Source organism: Chiroxiphia lanceolata, chromosome 11 (assembly GCF_009829145.1).
Source record: "Chiroxiphia lanceolata isolate bChiLan1 chromosome 11, bChiLan1.pri, whole genome shotgun sequence".
Taxonomy (NCBI): domain Eukaryota; kingdom Metazoa; phylum Chordata; class Aves; order Passeriformes; family Pipridae; genus Chiroxiphia; species Chiroxiphia lanceolata.
The window spans coordinates 10,524,865-10,546,462 of NC_045647.1; the positions used below are offsets into that span (position 1 = coordinate 10,524,865).

The following is a 21,598-nucleotide window of genomic DNA, read 5'->3' on the forward strand; positions in this document are numbered from 1 at the left end:
CCAACTACAACAGAGAGCACCTCCTGCATCTCTGAGTGCTGGACATCATACAGACTGGCACAGCTTGGATCAGATAATGTGAAAACTTAGCTGGGGATTATCAGTAGAACTGCACAAGATATCTGAAGAGGAGATAGATAATATTTGCAATAGTTACAAGTGCCAAGTCACCTAGAAAATTGATGCAGAAAAACAAGTTTTACCTTATGTAACTTCCATTATGCCAAACAAGGAATCCTACTTAAAACCAGATCCTGCTCCCTTTGAACTAAGTGGAAAACTTTCCATTTGCTTCATTGTGGAGGATCAGACCCACAGGGAGTCTAGTTTGTCTCTGTAAACAGGATAAAGAGGCAAAAGAAACATCCGAGGCCACTCGTAAGAATTTCCTGGCAGTGTAGGTACCAATAATTAACAAGTAAAAAAAACCCCCAACTAATTCTTTATACAAAAACATTTTAATCCACATTCACTTTCCTCTGTCCATACTTACTTCTCATGGACTAGACAGAGAATTGTGAAATGTTTGGTAAACAAAAAGGACTTTGGTCTAGATTCTGTGTTCTGTCCATGTGCACTTTTTGCTTTGTAAACTTTGTTCTGGAAGCATCTCTGGGCTCAGCTAAAATGTGTCATCAAAACAGATCCTAAACCTGACAGCTCTTACTGTCTTTGTTGGAACTTGATAAAGAAATAATTTACTGTAGAGTAACACATAACTCTGTACATCCTACAACAGCAATACCTGGAACAGGATTATGTTCCTTTGCATCCAACTGTAGAAGAGTAGATGTATTCAGGTGGCCAGGTCCTGGCATATTGGTGCCCTCCATTTAAAAGTAAATGCTGCTCTGTACTTTTCTGTGGCAAAATACAATCTCAATAATTTCCCTTACTGACAGAGAAGCTACTTGAAAGAGTTTGAATAATACAGGCTGCGACATTCATAAAGGAGAATTGTGTTCTTAGCTACCAGAAGAAACTATTTAAGTTAGGTAGAATGACATCACTGTCTATTTTTTGGTCTGAGGAAAGTTAAATAGAAACCAGGAAAACATCACTGTCAATAGCAACAAACCCCAAATTCAAGATTAGTTTGTCTAGAAGTTTCTTGCATATTATTTACAGCTCCCATCTTCATTTCTCAAAGTTTTCCTCCTGTCTGACATGATATTCTCAGTAATTCATAAGGAAGATATGATCTAGATAAACTGTGTAGAGGTGGGTGCATGGCTTGTTTTTTTTTAAAAAAGCCACATTGATAGAGTAGTTATTACTGCTTTGCTGCCAAAAAAAAGAAGTCAGAGAACATTTTCATTGGATCCTATGGGTCTACTTTGAATCTCACTGTATTTTCACAAACTTATGACCAGAGAAAATATGCATGGAACTATGCAGGATTTCAAGCTATGAGGAATGATGCACCATTTGGATGTTGGTTTTACCATCTTCAGTTTTCTTGTATTCATTTGTTGCTATGACACTGGGGCATCTGTGACATTTCTTCTCTTGGAGCTGCATTTCTTACTGGCAGCCTCAGCAGAGAAGCCAGACACTGACTGGGTTGTCACGACTGAACTGACAGACCCACAGATAAACCGATCACTGGCAGATCATCTCGTAATCATAGTCCCCCAAAAAATGGTGTTGAAAAGGGTTGGTTCAAAAGTGTCAAGAAATTAGCCTTAGTTTTTTGCATTATTTAGCCTATGGTCTAGCAGTGTTAGAAGTATTACAACTGGAACAGATTTCTGTCACGAGTAAGAAGAGCAGACGTACAAGTTAGCACAGTCATGTCTTCTTCAAGACCGAAGTGCAGAATGATCTCAGATTTTGGGCCTATCCCATAGCAAACAATTACAGTTGTTTTCTACATGAAGTTGCTTTTGTTTTTGTGAACTACTGAAGACAAATGCATCATAGGAGTCTGAACTCTTAAGAGGCTGAAACTCATATTACTTGAGCCTTGCTGTGGAGGTCTGTATTTTTCCGGCATTTTATTTAATTACTTGACAAGAGCCTAGGAAACATGAAGCTGCTCTGCCTTCATTCTGTGACATCACCCATACCAGCTACATTAAAAACTGTGTGTCTTGAGACTTTCTTGGCCCATGAGTATATTAAATATTATATGTGGCCAGTAGATTAAATCAAATTATTTCTGGATGTGCAGTATTTGTTTCTAACAGCTCTTTTCCACACCCTGTTTCAGTCACCATGTGACTGAAGGTAGAGCACCTTCCCTCTGTCAAGAAATTGCAAAATGACAATGATTTTTTTGCAATGTTTTTTGGCTGATAGAAACTATGTCGTTGCTGTTCACCCCTCAACAACAAAGGCCTTTTCCTCCTGCATGTGAGCAAGGAGATTACTGTATTGTAACATGCAAAGTTACACATATAAACTCTCTCATGCTGCCTGTGTAAACCAAACCCTGAGATCTGTACCTATGTGAAGTCTCCCTTCAACATTACAATATCATCATTGGTAAGTATTAGGTAAAGTGTAAAAGGAGGGACCTGGCTCTTCATTGTATATTTGAGAAAGAGTTGGGTGTCATGACTAAAGCACGGAAAAGAGGAGCACAATACCATGATCATCTTTATTCCAGGCTTTTATGAGCTGTGTGTAGAATATTAAATTTTGACCACCTAAGGTTTCACACTTTTCTGGTTAGTACAAAAAGTAGAACCTAAGGAAGGACATGGTGAGAACTTTCCAATCATATCTGCAGAATGAGGAACAACTGCTCTCCATGACATTGAGGGAGAGGGGATGAGAAGGAATCACCTTGATTTGCAGCAGAGATTATTTAGGCAGGCACTAAAGAAGAGCTTTCAAAATGTCAAGACTGGAGAAACTACTGAGAGTTTGAATCCTCTTCATCAGAAATTTTAAAAATCTAGTTCAACAACCATCCACTAGTGAATGGTTTAGGTGTGCTTGATCGTACCCTTATGTGAGGACTCAAAACAGTTCACTTATGGTCTTTTCCAGGCTTCATCTAGGATTCTAGGGGCAGTTAAAACTCTGGAAAGCTTTTCTTACTTTTTACTGTGTTTGAATCCCTGCTTAGGCAAAGACTTGTTTAGGCAAAGGCTGTGCGAATCATGTGCTACATCCACCCTCTTGTCTCCTGGGACATGAGTCACTCATGAAGTGCAGTTCTTCAAAACTATTTCACCTTCTGCCCTGTGAAGTCATTGATGGCACAAGAAGATTCTATTCCCTTGTGACCAGTGGGAAAAAATATCCAGTCATAGTTTACAGTGCTTATGCCAGTGATATACACAATATTGTGTTTTCCTTTTCGGAGGGGCAGAATGTTTATTTTTCTACCAGCTGTATCCATTTAGCATGTTATTCATCTATTTGATTTCACTATGTGTATATTTAACAGTTTGCAGTAGGGAGGATGCACTCCTTAAACAGCTTTTCTTAACACAGTTATGATTTGAGTCTACATTATCTGAATCTGATAGTATCACCTAGTGTGGCTGAATCTTGAAATTATCCCACAGATGGAAGAGATTCAGAATGATTTTGAAAATATTGGAAGGTCATACAGTTCTAATTATCTTACAATATCTACCTCTGAACCTAGAAAAGTTGAAAGGAAGACAAAGAATACACATTCCAAAGTAAAATACTCCAAAATATCAAGTGTACCGTATATCTAAAGGGACAGAAATGATCTTAGGATGTTTTTCTTGAGTCTATTATGTCAGAGTGCACCAGGGACTAAAGTTCTAAGGGTTATTTGGGTTTTCAAAACCCAACACAGAGACAGACAGCCTTCTGGAACCAGTGGAGCCATTGACTAGTTTAAAGTGGGTTGAATTCTGTCTGTGATGTATGTGTTTAGATGTACTTGGATATTTGATTATCTTAATCTTCCTGTAACTGTTATTACATCCAGGGTCAAATGCATATAAAAGAATAAACTCATAGGGCTAGTCACAGTACTATAGAATAATTTTACCTTTAAAAAATATTCTACCTGATTTAAAGATGCAGGGATAAAAGAGTGGGGGCATGGAAGTTATTTTCACATCCTGAACACTGCTGTCTATGTAGTGAAAGTAACAAGAACACAGAAGGTTGAAAACCTATGAGTGAAGGCTGATACCCTAAGTATGACAGAACTGCTCAAGTCTCACAAACTTAGAAAATCTGAGATTTGAAATCTGACACTGAAATTCTGGCCAGGGCAGATTTTGTATTAAAGATATTCGTTCAGTTCTGTGTAGTCATATAGGTAGGAGATTTCATTCACTATATTTGGGGTTGGATCTCTGTTCCAATTACAAAGGCCCTTTCCAACTTAAAGGTATCTTGAGTCCAAAGTTTTTAGCAATGAAATTAATATACATGGAACTGCAGAAAGGATTATAGGAATATTTTCCCAGAGTGGTGTAGGTTTCACTAATGTGGATTGACAGTGATGGTCTTTCCTTAGATAGGCTTAGGGAAGCTGGGACAGGCTCATACACAAAATACACAGTCAGGCTGAGACAGCAGAAGCAAGTAGTAAGTCTGGGTGGTTGGTGACTGTCCAGAACTCACCATGTTCTCCACGACTCCCGTCCTGTTGACCAGCTCACATTCCTCTGCGTGCCCATTGCAAAAGCAGCTTCCCCGGACGATTAGGTCATAAATAGCATAGTGGGCAAACCTCTGAGGTTTCTCTACCAATCCTGAACCATGGCATGGACATTCCTGTCTTTTTAACAAAAGGAGGCGGAGGTTGGTGAGTTTCAGGAGATCTTGAGCCTCAGGACTGTAGGGGTCCTCGATCTTGTTAGCTGGACTTAAGGCACGATAAATCACCTGAAAGAGAGAACATACACATCCCAGAACAGATATAGGACTCTGTATACACAGCAAATATCCCAAAACAATGTTCAGGTTGTTACTCTTTTGTCACAGCATTTTTGTTGTTTCATAATTTTCTAGAGCATCAACAGTTCAGTTTTGAGCATCGCAGTTCTAATTTGGTGTTTATAACAGTGACTGTCATATTTTGGCAGCAGAACATGTATTTTAGCTCATGCACCATTCTACCCTTCTCTGTCTCTCAGGGTGTGCTTGTTTCTGATACTTTTGGAAGAAGTTGATAATGAAGGGCTGCACCACAGTCTTTGCCAGTGAACTAGAGAACTGGTTGCACTGTTCCCAGGCTTAGATGTGCAAAATCCAATTTGAGAGCTATTTTCTCCTCTGCTTGAGCTTTTCCATCGTGGCAGAGGCGCTTGCCTTTGGGATTCTTTGGCCCTGCTTTACAAGTGGTCACAGCGTCTGTCTGACTCACTCCACTAGTGTTAGTGGAGTTAAAGCTTTGTTTCCATAGGGATTGCCTCTTTCTCTCTGTTTTTCTTTTTCTTTCTTCCTAGTGAACTCACTAATTTCAATACTTGCAGCATGTAAAATACTCTTACTCCTTTTTGCTTGCAGCAGCCAAAACACAGAGCTCGTGGTACATGCCTAGAAGATAGTTCTACTGCATGTTGATGGAACATGGGGAGACAAAAACCCCTGGAGTTGACAGAATCAGCTGCCAGGCTTTGCACAGAGCTACACCTGGCAGTACCACAGCAAAGGCAGTGGTACCTTTCCCACATGTCCACAGCATTTTCTATTTGGTAAGCTCCATTCTTTTTTTTCTTTTAATTCTCTTATATTGTCAGCTACTTACAAAGCTGCAAACAGTCCTGCTGGTGAGATCAGAGATGCCCATAATTTCTTGTTTGAGCAATGAAGCCATGACAAAATAGCCCAGACCTTTCCACCCCATTGTCTACATTCCCCTGGTCAGTGGAACCATAAGCAAATGGCTCATTTTATTTTGTTCAGGAGCCCAGCATTTCTCTTACTTTCACAGGGCAAAGACCAAATCTCTTCTGTCCAGTTCCCCTAATCCTAATATTTTTTTTGTGGAAACCATTATATAAACCCTCTCTCCTTCTTCCCAGTCCCCTGTGGACCACACAAAGGTGGAATGTTTTCTCAGAGTCCTGATCAGCTGATGAAGTACAGGCACACACATATTCCTCCCATGTGGTCAATTAAACTAAGACCAAGACAGTGAACTGGATGGAATAGTTCTTCAGAGCCTACTAAGGTCAGAGATCTCAAAGAATGGTTGAAAGTCCTTGTGAAACTGTCCTCCCCATGTCTTAATTGGCGTTCACACAGCACTGAGTTCTTTAGGCAAAAGAACAGCTGTTGGGTGCTCTCCTCTCAGCATAGGGCCATTTGCTTTCACAGAGCTGTATTGGTTTTCGTTTCTCTGCTTGACAGCTTGGAAAAAGGTTTAGTTTCCTGTGGGTTTATTGTTTTGCAAATATTTTCATTTCTGACCTTGCATCTCTTGAGGGGACTTGCTTTGGCATTTTCCATATCCCCTTAGAATGCTGAACATCATTTGTGAGTAGAGACATTAATAGCCGGAAGTCCCATAGGGGTTGTGGCATCCTTTTAAGAAAAAAACATATTCTGTTCCAGCTGAGGTACAAGAGTTTGCTTGTATGATTAATTTATGACACATTTCTGTCTAGAATAGGCTCAGTGGTGACACTGGATTTGTTTGTCCGTATTTCTCCCAAGGCAAGTCTTGTTAAGTGTTAAAGATCTGATTTGGGTGACATAACACTAGTGAGGTCTTTTGGGAGTGGCACTTATATGTTCTTTTGGATTCAACAAGCACTGAGGAATTAACCTTCCTTAACTTTGTAAAAAGCAAAGATACTGAGGACTTACTTAAATAAAGACATGTTGTACCAGCAAAGTCAGAACAGATGTGTTGTGCCAATAGAGCAATGCTTAGGTGATCTGTATTTTGCACAGAGGTAGCAGTTTTATTCCGTAATTAAATCAGTTTAGCAGCACCATTTCATATATGCATAAAATTGGAAAATGGGATTTCCCCCTTTCTTCTCTTCTGAATGTCAAATTCTCCTTGAAATATTGGTGGTTAAACCCCTTGAGAACAAGGAAAAGTATACTGTAATCACTATCTCCTACCTAATTTTTAATATTTGATATTTGATTGGATGTCTCTTCTCACATTAAAGTGTCAGTCATCAGATCTTGTTTAACATATGTATTGCCCTGCTGTTTAGAACAATAATTCTTGACGAACAGATTAGTATCCATAATTTATCCTTATTAGTCTACTATATGTATAGATTCAAATCATTCCAGAGTGGGATAAATTTGTTAAAAAGAACTGGTATTTCATCTTACATTCCCTGAATTATTTTTCCATAAATGTATTTGGGTTTATAGTTCCCTAAGGAAAAATGGACCCTAAATTAAGAGACAGATTGGTGGTGGCTGTATATATTGGATAATTTATGTGATACAGGGAGGAATTTTATTTCTGTAAAAAAAGGAGAAGATGTCACTTTGATCAAAATATAGAGTTGGAATGCAACTATTTGGTCACATCCCTAGCACAATTGTTCAGTATAATTTTCAGCAAGTAACTAGGGCCTCATACTGTTCTGGATTGCCAGTGAATTCAGTAGCAATAGAAGGAGTCTGGTTTATGTCCTGTTTTCTTTTTTTTTTTCCCCTTTGTTAACGGGATACAGGTATTCAAGTACTTTGTGGAATGGGAGGAAGATCAGTAAATTTGTATCTGTAAAATTCTCTGAGAATCCCTGGAGATGGATGTTCAATACATGCAATTTTAATAAGTATATGTAAAACATAAGAGTTTTCCTGTCACAACCATTAATGCATAAATGTTTTAAATATTAGATTATAAATGGATCAAAGCATTACTAAACTCCTAGAGTCATAAGCTGTAGGAAGAGACATTCCACCTTTTCAATTGTGTTATTTGTTCCCTTTTTTGAGTTCTCAAGGTTTGTATTTCTAAAGCTTATGAAGCAGATTCCTTCTATACACATAGATATTTGACTTCTGCCTTTTGCAAAAAGGCATAAATATTACTGTTTGTCATTTCCCAGAGCTACTGTGTGAATTTTCAGTTTTTCATTATACTCATGTAAAAGACATGAAGGGAGTATAATGAAGTGTTTTCTTTTAATTAAGATGCAAGCTTTGAAAAGAGCTTCCCATGATGTTCACTGTAAAGTTATTTCTCATCTAATTAAATCTCTATCTGATATCAAGAACTGTTCTTTTTTTTTTTGCTGTAACAGAGTGCTCTGAAGCCTTCCAGGTGTTTCCCTAAACATCAGTTTGCAGCTGTCATAAAAGTAGCACATGCACAGCTGCAGAAGAAAATCTAATGGTGATTGAGTCTGCTAAGGGACACCCGAGAAATCTTTCCACTTCCACTGATTTGGGTGGAAGTTGAGGGTGTTCAGCACCTCTATAGCTTAACCCTTTGTGGAAGTGCATCCCAGATCCTGAGTTTCCCTTACAATCAGGAGCTGACATTGAATCTGAATGCTGAGTAGGACATTGGTGCTTATCTGCATATCTGCTATCAAGGGCATATTTGTCATTCTGATTTTCAAGTCAATCAGCTGCACCTCAAAAAGTCTACCCTGTCCCCTCCTGACTTTTCTAAGGGCAAGAAAGTCTGGAGAATGCTGTAAATGTACAAAGCTAAAAAAGGTAGCCACTGTTAGAGGATTGATTTTGCTGTAAGCTGGCACAGCCTCACATTGTTTTATCACCAATCAAGAGATCATCTTCATTCTGGAGACAGTGTCTCAAATTTTTGATTTCTTGCCATAGGTTTTGCTTCTCCATTCTTGATGCATCTAATTCTGTTTTCTTAACCTGATCTTTCAGCCAGTATTAGTCAGAAAAGTTGTGGACACAACAAAGGTTCCCCCTTGCAATCTCATAGCCTAAGGTCAAGGAATATGAATCATAAAGGGAGGGCAATGCCAATGCGTGGCCTCCCACAAAAGAAGATCCTTGTGCAGAACAAGAATTTGATATTACAAATAATCCTTAAGCTATGTTGATCACGTTGCACTCAATCAGGTTAATGAGGTCAGAAATGTCTGTGTGCTTATACTAGGTCCATCAGAAGGAAGCTGCAATAAAAACTCTCATCAGTCCTAAATCCTCTTCATTAAGAGATTTTCATGTGAGTTGATTTTGTTCTTAAAGGAATAGTAAACAATTGTCTCTGAATTTTTCCTACCTTGTGGCATATATCCTCTGATTTATTTGTTAGAGCCCCTTGACTTCCATCTTGTGATACAGTAGTCCTAACTAAGAAGTAATCTTTTTCCTGATTTACTCTATGGAGCACAAAGTTTAGCTGTTCTCTTAGCCATTAGAAGGCCCATTCTGACAATCCATGGAATAGTGATTTTTAGTCAAGATCCACTGCTTTTCCGTCCTTCCAGAGAACAAAACTCAAAAGCCAGTATAGAATATGACAGTCTGTTAAAGAAATAATTGTGAATTTCACTTTTTTACTTTATTTGAGCTGGGTAAACTCAGCTACTACCAAGACAATGGCATCTTGAATTCATTCTGTATTCTCCAAATTAGAAAGAGATGATGTCCTTTCAGTTTGCATTTGCTTTGAGGTTATTCCAGTAATCCAGTCAGTGTGGCATTAATATTGATATTCAGGCAGTGCTGCCAATATGATTGGCACAATTGAAGTTAGACAGACAAATCTGAAGAGCCATGCGGACTTTTTCTCTTCCTCAAACAAATTGTATTCTGTAAGTTCAGGTTCCCTGCAGATGCACATCTGTGTAGAAAGGCAAGGGTTGTAGGGAGAAGCAGTGTCGTCTTTCAAGACAGGTAATGTAGTTGGAGTACAAAATCTAGATTATTTGACTCAAAACCCTTCAGCTTTCAGTCTGTATACAGGGAATGGGCAAAACTCCTTCCATTCTACATAGCAGCACCTCACGGGGGGGTGTGAGACCATTTCCATGCTCCCACAAAGTGCACTGTCCTTTTTTGTCATGAGGAAAGGTCCTTGTTCTGAAATGGTGAAGGGTGGCACAAGGAGTTCCGTGATGCAACAGCCTGACTGGGAACTGGATTGATAATGAGGAGACTCATTTCACTGTTTGCTGAATTGTCAGAGAAAGCTAAAACAACCCATCACCATCAGTGTCAACCAGTCTGTGTTCTCATGGGAGAGCATCCATTTCTTTTAAGTGGAGCCACTTATATCTCTAGGTCTTGGCTGAAATCTTACACATGACCAGACTTAGCTAAGTGTATAATCTCACCATGACAGTGATGTGTGGCCAACTGTAGAGCAAGCATTTAAGTGTTCTTTTGCCTGGAGTTTAAAAATTACAACAATAAATTACTTAGATTATAGCATTTCAGCCAACAATTTTTTTCACAGCTGAGACTTGGAAAACAAAAAAAGCAATGGCTGCAACTCCATTAAAGTTTTATGAAACAAAGTGAGAAGAAAAAATAATTTGCTATCTGCTGCCTTGTATGTTCAGGAAATGCACGAAATGCAGAAGCAATGCTAAAAAAACCACTGTGGTATCTTTCTGGCTGGTTTATCATGTTCCACATGTTTCTGACATGGCTCATTACAAACCAGGTCAGAGAAGGACACTTGGTGCCCTCCTCAAGTTCGCTTGCCAGGGATGGGATTGCTGGACTAGTCTCATCAGTTCAAATTCCCTTCAGAGACAAATCCTTGCCTTAATTCTTCCTCCAGGGAAGCAGGGCCTGGCAGTGCTGTCTGCTTGTTTACACTGCTGGTGTTAACTGCTTCCTCTCAACTTGCCTCTGCATTCAGTCTGCTCCACAGTTCAAGCTAAAGGAAATGCTGAACAGACAGCCCTAGTCATAACAATCAGGCACTTACCTTCACTAGTGACTAATCCCTCCTGGAATCCTTTCTGGTTGGAAGCTGGAATAATATGAATATCATGCAGCTTCAAGAGGTCAGTCCTGATGACTGTTGGACAATTCACTGCAGTGCAAGACCCTGTCCTTACATCTCAGCTACTAGGAATTCAACCTTGTGATGTGCTGTGCATGTTTCTTTTCAGTGACCCCGCTGCCATATGAGATCAGAACTCTAAGAAGTCGCTGAAGCCTCAGTGGTGATCTCTTGAATTATTGATGTTGCCACTTAATGAGGTATGTGTGTATGTGTGCCCCCACACAGGGGATCCCCCCCTATTTATCAAAAGGTTTGGCATGAATAAAGTAAAAGAAAAGCCTGAGAAAAGACAGCAAAAATTGTAGGTCCTTGGAACAGGATCACACAGATTCCACACAGAGCCCTGTTCCCAGCCTGGTTTGGTGTCGGGGTGCAAGTGGTCACTCTCTGCCACAGCTATTGCTCAATAAGTCTCTGTGGATGGAGAAAGGCAGCAGAGACCTTTAGTGTCAGTGCAGAAGAAAAGGCCTTCCACAGGGTTGCCTGTGGCTTCTCTCTGAACAAGCTGGTGGCTTTTGGAGTAGACAGAAGTGTGTCCCATCACAACATGTCTTGATCTGGCATTCACTGAGTGTGTTTAGAAGAGTGATTAAACATCTTTTAGCTACAAAGAGGGTCCACTCATCTTTGACAAAAGGCACTGCTGGGGACTTCTGTCCCTAAAGAGGTCACCACAGGATACAAAACGGAGAATGAACAGGTCTTCTGTGCAAGGCACACTTAACATGTTGCCATAGAAACCAGTTACTTAATTCAGGCATACACAATTCTTCCAGCCCCCAGTGAATTCCAGTAATGGGTTTATTATATCACACTTCACTGGTGTCATCTGTCACACAGACACTCACATAAATGACCCAGCCTTTGATTCAAAACTCCCTTCCCCTAGCTAGACCCAATAGGGAAAGGGTCTCCTTTTAGGTCTGGTGGCTATGAGCAGGTCAGTGTTATGCATGCTAACAACTTTCTTTCATGCAAATATCATGCTCAAGGGAGGAGAACATTTGTTTCCATTTCCTGATATTCCAGTTTATTAAAAATATGCTCTTAATCTCTCAGATCCTTGTGTGCACCTGGTGTCAGGATGCAGGTTCAAACATTTTGGTCCGTGTTTCCTCCATATGATGTTTGAACTGTAAGTCACACTGAAGTCTGGCACAATGTTGTGAAAATTTCTCCTTTTGTTTGGGCTTGAGTTTTAATTTATATTAGCTGACCTGAAGGCTCATTTTAGGCTCTATGACTATGTAGTATAGTGTTTTTAAGTTAGCAAAACAGATAGAGGGACAGTTAGGTAAAAAAGGTCTCAGTTGATGCATAAGGCTCCATGCCAGTGTTCCCTGTAGATGCACTTACAGTAGATGAACGGAACTTAAAAATGTGTCGTTGGTTTTAGTTCATGAACTAATGATGGGGATCCTAGGATCTCAGATAGATAGATTCTATCTGCAAAAGTACTCTGGATCTGAACAGGTGTAACAGGTTTAATAAATGCTTGAGTAAAAGAAAATGAAAAGAGATATTAGAAAGTAATCTCCTTGCATTTCTACATTAGTTGTTCCCCAATGCCTGACATCTTCTCCCTCAGCTGTATCTTATCTGGGATAGAATGGAGATGTGTGACCCTCTCAGAATAGAAAAATAAGGGACAATCTACCAGAGACAAGGGCTATACCTTAACTTATTGATACACTATATTCTGTTGTGACATTGTCACATCACTCATCCAAATGAGCTTCCATTCTCATCTCCTAAAATTTTCTCTTCTTTTAAGGTTTCCACCCTGCTCCCAGGAAAAGACTCTTTCACGGTCTTGGAGGACCACCAGAATGTGCTGACTCAGGGAGATGCATCTCAGTTTACAGGTGTGTGGAGGTTACTGCAGCTCTACCACCTTCTCCTTTCACACCTACATTTTCAGCTCTGGAAGTCAGTTGACCTGAAATCGTGTTTCATTATGTGTCCCAGTATGGGTTTTAAACTTAAGTGTTCTCAGTACACCATGTCTTTTTTTTGATTCCTTTTGTGCCCTGTTAAAAAAGGAACTTGTGCCTCTTCTCCAAATGAATAAGACCCAAGAAAAACCTGAGTGTCCTGTGGTGGAAATTACTTCAGCACCCTCAGTAAAGAAAACTGGCCTTTATCTCAAGCATTGGTTAGCATTTAAGTTGAAACAGTTTGGATCACTTCAGAAGCTGTCAGCTTGTGATGTGAGCCCCTCAGCAATTCAAGGCTTAGCCAGAGTCAGTAATAGATTCTGGATAGGTCAGAGTAAAGGTGAAAAAGAAACAGAGAACACTGAAGAAAATAGTGGTGAGGATTCAAGAACTGCCTTCCAAGTCACTTGAGTCAGTGTTTGAGGAGGTGCTCTGGTGACATTTGTGACATCTTCAAAACAAAGTGTAAAGCTGCAGTTCTGAGATGCATGGGCAAAGCTCCTGTGAGACTTGCAGTAACAGCAGCAGTGTCACTCAGGCAAATCTGATCAGGTATCACTTTAAATAACTACACTCTGCTTCCCTTTATTTCAATTCACAAAAGAATCTGCTGTGTCATGCTGCTGACCTGAAAAACCTAATGCTTCTGCACCCTTGCAATAGTGACGTTACATGGATTGATTAAGAGGTCTCTGTAAAGCCTGTCCAGAACTTGACAATCCTTTTGGGTTAATGTGCTGTGAAACAGTGTTTGTCTTGTTCTCTGTTAAGTTGCCATACAGATTCCTGTGTACTGCTGTAAAGCTTCACCTCCTCCCGTGGAGGAAGTGACCTCTCTATGTATTCAATTCATGTTCATGGAAGTATTTGGGATCTGCAAGGGTATAACCTGTAAATATAGGACTGTTCTTACTATTACTATTGCTTTCTGACATCTACTACCACAGAGTAGATTGATTAAGCATCACTTCAGTGTAGTTGCTGCCCAAGTTGACAGAATCATTTTGACACTTGTAAACAAAGGCTTGTGTTGGATGAATGTTTTATTATTTGATTTTCTGCCATCCACTTCTCAGATTCGTTGTAGCAGCAACACATGGTCTTAATGATAATCCCCAAGGTTAAGGAAGCACAAAAGCCAACATAGTGCAGGGCAACAGGGAAACTGCACTAGAGAAGGAAGAGTTGTTTTGCATTTAAGGCCAAGGCATTTGCCTCAGACCCTGCATTCTGTCTCTTACTCAACCAGAATTGTCCTGTTTTACCACAGAACACTTCACCTTTTTGTGCTGCTCTTTCCCAATCTGTGAAATGGAAGCAGGACCCTTGCATGTGTGCTGAAGCTCATTAACTGGATCTTGCAAAGCACTTCCAGATTTTTGATTGGAAGACACACAAGGGTGGAAAATTATATTACTTGCTGAGATTCTGTGTTGACGTGGCAAATTGTAATCCCTTTACAGAAGACATTTGGATGTATTTGACTTAAATTAATCATCCTAACTGACCAGCAGAATTACTAGTCCCAGAAATAAGATCGTTCAGTAGTCAGATGATCTGTTCCAGATTTCTCATATGCAGAGATGTTTCTTAGCCTGTTGCACAAAGATGAACTCGGTCTCTCCTTACTACTGTTTCCCTGTCTCAGGTATAGTACACTAGTTTCTTTTCACGTGCATTTTGAAGTGCACTGCTAGAACACAGGATTTTTTGAAGCCTGCCTGGACCATTCAACTCAGCCCTAAGCTTAATTTGCAGCAAAGTATTACTGATGAATCTTCATGATCACTTCCAGACAGAGAAACCAAAAGGATTATGACTTCTCCAAGGAAAAGAGAAGGAAATAAAAGGAAGTGAAAAGACTCCAGCCTCTGTTGTGAATATAGGAATATTTTATGATCTCCCTTTGTACCATTATGTCTTCTCTATAAAATGATACCAAGATATTTACCTTCTTTCCCATCTAAACTGTTTCAAGATTGATGAATGAAAGGAATTATAACTAAACTGAGTGTCTGATTACTAAGAGTAGTTAATATTCTTGTCAGAGGAATTTATCAGAGCAACTGTATATTTATTTTTTAAAAATCCTTTTGCATATGTTTAATAACATATCAGAATATTCATACCAAGGGAGGGGCTTTTCCCACTGTTGAATAGTGAAGCCTGGTTGCTCACTCCCACTTCCTGCTTCTAAGCAGTTTCATTTCTGGAGCCTGCTTGATACAATCAGCAGTCACCACCAGCAAGAAAAATTACATTAAACTTAGGGGAATGATCTGTTTAAAATCATTCAATCATCTAGGAACTATTTATATGGAGAAGAAAATGAAACACCATGCAGTTCATGTCATCCTAAAGTAGGAAAATGGTTTGGATAAATCAGACTCTACAAATATGTATTTCCCTACATCTACTTTGTTGGAATTCTAGCTCAGTTATTGGCATCTGCAGTGTGCAATTAGGCAAAGTTAATCCTATTCTCTGAAAGCTCTCATAAAATAAATTTGTTAAAGTACTTCCATTCATTTTCATTGATATACAATTTCTCTTCTTCTTCCACTTTATTTTCTGAACACAAAGACCTTTCAGATGGGTTACCTTTCTGAATTTATACACGCAGTATGTGTTTTAGCACATACTCTCTGATTTTCAGGCCCTCTTCAGCTGTTTGGCATTAAACTTAGTCCAAGCCTCAGTTATTGCTTACCTCTCCTCTGGTGCAGGGCACTGCATCTGAATACCTGGAAGTGCACATGGAGCCTTCCTCAATGAGATCATCCTGGAGCCCAAAAGTAGCTGTACAGTTGACAGAGAAATACTTGTAGGGCCTCCAAGTCTGCCCGTAATCCTGGGATCTTTCCAACACCATCGCAGCTGGGCGAGGTGACTTGAACACAGCGATGACGTGGGTCAGGTAGAATTCTGTTTCGAAGTCCAGTCGGATTTCTTCCCTGTGTACCCCTTGGGCAGACTGCCACCAGGAGACGGGGTTTGCAAAGAAATCATCCGTCATGTCAGCAGGGAGGTGGGAGTTGTCAGGCTGGTTGGCGTTGCACTTGGTGCAGCGAGGCTGCCCACAGCCGCGGGAGGGGCGGTGCAGGAGGTTGTGGTCGGGGTAGGAGCAGTACAGCTCCGTGCTGTTCTGGCCACACGTGGTGAGGGTGACTGGTGTCCTCCCTGCCGCAAGGTTTCCCACCGGAGGGTTGCAGGCACGGCCGTTGCAGCGGAAGGCTCGCGGTCTTGCGGGGTCTGAAAGACGGGCAAAAGAAAGACAACAAGTAGAACTTCTCAAATGCTGCTCAGGGTGTGATGCAGGTGACGATACAAATGTTTGGAGTCCTCATCTGGGGACTGACATCCAAGAGGACACCTTCAAAGGAGAGCTGCTTCATCTTTTCACACTAAGTTTTGAGGCAGTTTCTCAATGAATCTAGTCCTTGTGTTTGGTGCCTAACTCAGAAACTGACGTTTATGGTGCTTAACCTTAATTTCTGTTGAAAATGCAGTTGTGTTGGTCCACTGAATTTTATGTTTAACCAGAGAAATCTTGTGTTGTCTTACTTTCACTCTAGTAAAGATCTGTATTGACTGAATCTATTCAATGCATCCATTTTCGTTGTTATCAGAGAGCAAAGTCAAACTGGAGTGTAAACTGTAGATACATTAAGAAAAGAGATGATTCCTGCCCAACAGATTACAGACACTAATTACACATAAAAACACGTAAAGAAAGCATGTATTTCTTCAGCTGAGTGTTGAGTTTCTACTGCTCCTAATAAGTTCAGGGGGAGTTATTAATTCATAACAGAGCTGAAAATCAAGTCTACCTTTTGTTTAAATACCTTGACATGGAGATAGATGACTACATTCTGTTTGCCAAGTTTGCAAATATTGGCAAATTTTTGGTATCTTCAATGGATATATTTCCTTATTTCTAAATTAAGAAAAGGTAGGGATAACTACAAAGTCTCAATATTTTTTGAAAATCAGTAGTGTCTTCTGAAGTGGAATTAAAGGTCATTCCAAAACCTTATTACCATGCTGGAGAAAACTGCATTTCTAATGGCATACCATGTCCTCTTTGCAACTTAACACTTTAGAAGGAGTTAAAGACTGACCTTGCAAGGTCATAAATCTAATCCAAGAGGTCACAAGTCAGATGACTGGATGTAGGTCCTACAGGAAATGACCCTTCCAATGAAACATAGGATGACCATAAACCCTGAGTAATCTAGGAGCAGTTCAAAGGTCAGCTATTAACTCAACATTCTAGGTAAAATTTTAAAATCCCTACTCAATTTATATTCAGCCTTTCCTCAGGTAAAATTAATTTAAAAATCAAGTTAGGTCAAAGAAAGGAGCCTCCAATTCGGCCTTATATAAGTACTCAAAGTACTTATAAAAGTGTCAAATTGACACCCCTCTTTCCAAAAGGAAAGTTTAAGGTGAAAAAATGTGTCCAACATACACTGTTTTGTTTCTGAGTTGGCTCCGTCCTTAGTTCTTCAGTGACATCTCTGCCAGACCAGGAAAGAAAGGTCAGACATGGACATTATTTTGGAAAACACCTCATGCATTTTGCTTCCCAGGATTAGGACACAAAATAGAATTATTGTATGTCCACTGAATCCCATTGACCAAAGGCGTGTGCCATTTTAGCTTACATAAGGTGTGAGGTAGTCTTAAACTTCAGGTAGGAAGAAAGGAGATCATCCAAAAATGTTCTTGACTAGTCTTAGAAACAGGTGGAAGCCACCTTTATGGTAATTTGGAGTGTGTTTGCTGGCAAAGATTTTTTTTTAGTATCCTATTGAAGCCCTAGGAGGCTGGCAGAGCTTAGAGGGCAGCAGTGCCTGAATTACATGTGCACCTGAAAGTCTTCAGATCAAAGGAATGAAAGCTGCCCCTCCTCAGTCCCACCAGCCAGCACAGAGATGAGGATTTGCAGAAGTCATCTGGAGAGGAATGGAGAGAAGATGGGGATGTTTGGCTCTATTGGTTCTGTTCTCTGTTCCCCACCTTCAACTGAGCAGGTGATTCTTAGCACTGCTGGAGATCTTCCACCAAGCCCTCACACCATCCCAACTGCTTGATGGCCATTTCAATGTAATTTCTTTCTGATTGTGAACTTCTTGTTCCATCTGAGCCCAGTGTAGTTACAGAGGAACACCAGGAGGTTCAGAGGTTTTTATCTAGGAGGTTCCTTGCAATATCTCTGAGTCTTTTTGTCCAGAGAAGGGACATAGAAGTTGTTTAGAGCTTCCTCCTTTTTGCAGAGCATCTGAAATTCCAAATTTTTATGTGCTCTGGAGGGTAAATTTTACTGAGTCATGCAGAATTCTAGAAATAAAGATGAATCTATACTTATACATATATAATGAGCTACAACTGCATGCCTCAACAATGTCTTTGCAAGTGATATTTAGGTTCATGTTCGTGTCCAAACTGTTTGGAAAAAACTACCAGAAATAAGGAAGGCACAGCAATTTCTGTCTTTGAAGCAGATTCAGTATAAACTGATTTTGCTCAGTGCTGCACAAAGGTGTCATCTTTGCCTCCAGAGAATTTCAGTGGGACTGGTCTTACAACTGAGCTTTGAACAAGCATTAGTTCTGAATAAGAGTCAGGTTACTTAGTTTTGATCAGGAATGGATCCATGTTACAAATGCTATTGGATTATGGATGATTATGGATATAGATACCACGTAATTAAAAGGAAGTCCATCTCCATTGATGGATTACACCACTAAAGCTTTCATAGAGGATGCTGGAGTTCCAAATTTAAGAAGTTGTATAAGGGGAAACTTTGCAGACAAGAATGTGAGAAAGCAAAAAAGGAAACATTTTTAAAAGGGAATGTCTGCTTTTGTATTGAGTTTTTTAGCTGGTTTTTTCTGAACCTGGAAAAGAAAGAAAGATATTTGTTCTCCTGAACACCAGTCACAAGAACATTTATCTGCTCTGCCTGCTAATGCAGCAACATCAATAAACAGTTCCTGTCTGAACTGCTGTGTCATTAGGAAAATGGGAGAAGAACAAAGTGCAAATTAGCAGAAGGGAGTTTGAGAGAATGAGAGAGATTGGAAAACAAATCTGCAGTCGATTAAAAGCTTTGTATTTAAAGAAATCAATTGGCAGAACATTACTTGGCCACAAGGACAGTGCAGCCTGTCCATCACTCAGTGATTCTGTGGAAACAACACAAAATGCTGAATCTGGACAGCAAGGGGAGATCACTGCAGAAGAGAACCAGCAACCAAACAAACAACTTACCCCAACTGCCAGGAGGACTCACTGAATAATTCATAAAGAACTAAAGAGTTTGATTACGCATGGGCCCTGCATGTTATTATGAAGTTGATTAGATTTTACTCCATGGAGGATGGCTTGGCTCCATAAATGGTATGATTAATTTATTTGTTTGTTTTCTAGTCCCTCAGAGCTGTGCCACAAAGTGGCAGGTCAATGGCACATGCTCAGCACGTGTTCCAGCAATGGTGTTATCCGATGATTAGGAAATCATACAGTTCAAGGGAGGTCATACTATTGATATTCCTGGGACACCATTTTCTAATGGAGATCTCTTACTTCAGAACCTTGTAATGCAGCAGAACATTGTAGACATTAACTAAAAACAGCTTCTTTTTTTTTTTTCAGTTTTTTTTCACCCCCCCACTGGATACCCAACAGAAGAAAGGTCATATGGCATCTTATCCAAAAGCCTGCTGATAGGACTGGAAAGATACCTAATATTTTATGAGTGATTTGAATTGGAATTTTTATTTCTTTTTTGTATGCAAATTTATGTTTTTATGTGTTCAGTTGTCCTGTAGTTACTCAGGAGAGCAAATTTCACAGATCTGAGAAATAGTAAAACCTTTGGGCATCTTCTGCTGTGTTTTTGATGGCTCAGTTTCAGCATGGATGTCCAACCTGGATTTCACTTTTTACACATATATATCTGTTTAGCTTTTTTCTTAATAACCAAAAACTTTTAAGTTTTATTTTAAAGCTTACCACCCTGGGGAAATGAGTTACTCAAATTTTTATTAGTCAGACCTAGGACTTTAACACTGGTTACAACAGAAGTGCTGTACAACCCTTTGGTTTGCCTGGGACCAACATGTAGTAAGTTTGGCAAGTCTTCATCCATATATGAGTAGCCTGATGTATTTCTGCACTAAAATAGCCCTGATAACTGGGGCTAATGAGCCAGCCTTCATAAATACCCCCGAGGTGAAGTTCAGAACATGCTGTGAAACCAAGGTGCCTCCATGACTTGAGGCACAGACAGAAGAATTAGGTCCCAGGCTGGGGCTCTCTTCCATTGTGTCCATTTGCAGTTTGCCTGCCCACATCCCCTCTGGAGCAACACTGGGCTCCAACACCTACAGCTTCACTTGCAGATGAGCTGAATAACCTCAGACCAGATGAAACCAAAGCCTGCTGATAATTGGATCCTGCAACTGATTTTAAGTTTGATGGTGGAAATGGCCTTTTCTGACTCCATCACATCCTCTTTCTCAAGGCTCCCATTGGGATGAGAGCTGGCCCAGGTGCTGCTCCCCAGGTCACTGCTTACATGGGGAGGTTTGGAGCTGAAGCAAGACCCCAAGCTCTTGGCAGTCCTGTGTCAAGCTGTGCCTCAATATGCAACAGTTTTCAGATCACTACAGAGCCTGTTTGAGGAAATAATGTCCTCCACCTGCATAAGACTAGGGGAAGGATCATCCAAGTGTCACATCTTACAATATAAACCCTAGGTGTCTGCTCCAGCCTAAGCAGTAAGGTATTTTTTGTTTTGCTTTTGTTGGTTGGTTGGTTTTTCCCCCCCGTGGCATTATATTTAAAGATCTAAGGAGCCAGTCTTGGTAACCTGGACTGTCTTCTCTATGCAGGGATGGCAGAAGGCAAATATTGTACTCCCCACAAGTATTATGTGTCATGTACTCCCCAAACAACTGCCCCATCAATTTGTTTCATTTCTGACCAGGAGGGATCAGCTATAGAGCTAAAAAGGGAGTTTACTGTATAGCCTAAGGAAGTATGCCAAAAACATACTTCTCTGTACACCTCTCAGCTCTAAAAGAAGAATAAAAAATGAACAGGTAAGCCTTGCGCTTTCACAGGCTGATAGTGCAACCTTTTGATCAAGCACCAAATATTTATTTAAAGGGACATTGAGTCCTTAGCAGCATCACCTTCAATATCCAGTTGTTTTGCTGCTATTCACCATGTCCTACACTATTATTCTGACTAAGTTTAGCTCCGTACAGAACACACCCCCTCCCTTCAAATTCACTTTCCAAGCAGTCGGCTGGGGGCTGCATTTCCTTGAAGATTTGTTTTCGGTTAGTGAATGGGATGCCGAGCAAATTTAGGCTACTTTGTAACAGGCTGCCTTCTGCAACAGTGTCAGCAACTTTACGAGACAGCTCTGTAACCTTTCTGTGATGTGTCAACATATGCATCCTATAGGGAGTTTATAACCTAGCCTGGGAAACCAGCAAATGCCCAAAATAAGACATTTGACTAAGGCACAAGTACTCCTCCCCTCATTCTCTGTCATGCTGTGACAGACAGCCTTTCCCCCAAATGGGATACTGGGTAATATGACAGGAGTGTAAATTTATGGGCTGTTTTCAGTTTTTAAGAAAAAAATCTCTTGCCGTTATGGAAGTCTATGTCTGTTATCGGAAGGGCTCTAGCAAGGGAATAATCTGAGCTGAATAAACTTGATCGGGATCTGCCTCTGCTGGAGCTTGCAGGATAGCTGAGCACTTCA

General features: G+C 40.2%; 1 protein-coding gene across 1 annotated transcript in view; it reads right to left on the bottom strand.

Moving 5' to 3' along the window:
• Nucleotides 1-21,598, bottom strand: part of LOC116792495 (netrin-4-like) — a 48,064-nt gene that overhangs the window by 24,547 nt on the left and 1,919 nt on the right. The window contains exons 2-3 of the mRNA XM_032699474.1: nt 15,521-16,062; nt 4,567-4,830 (exon numbers count right to left, since the gene is read on the bottom strand). Of these exons, the coding sequence (XP_032555365.1) occupies nt 4,567-4,830; nt 15,521-16,062 (806 nt within the window). The remainder of the gene's footprint in view (nt 1-4,566; nt 4,831-15,520; nt 16,063-21,598) is intronic.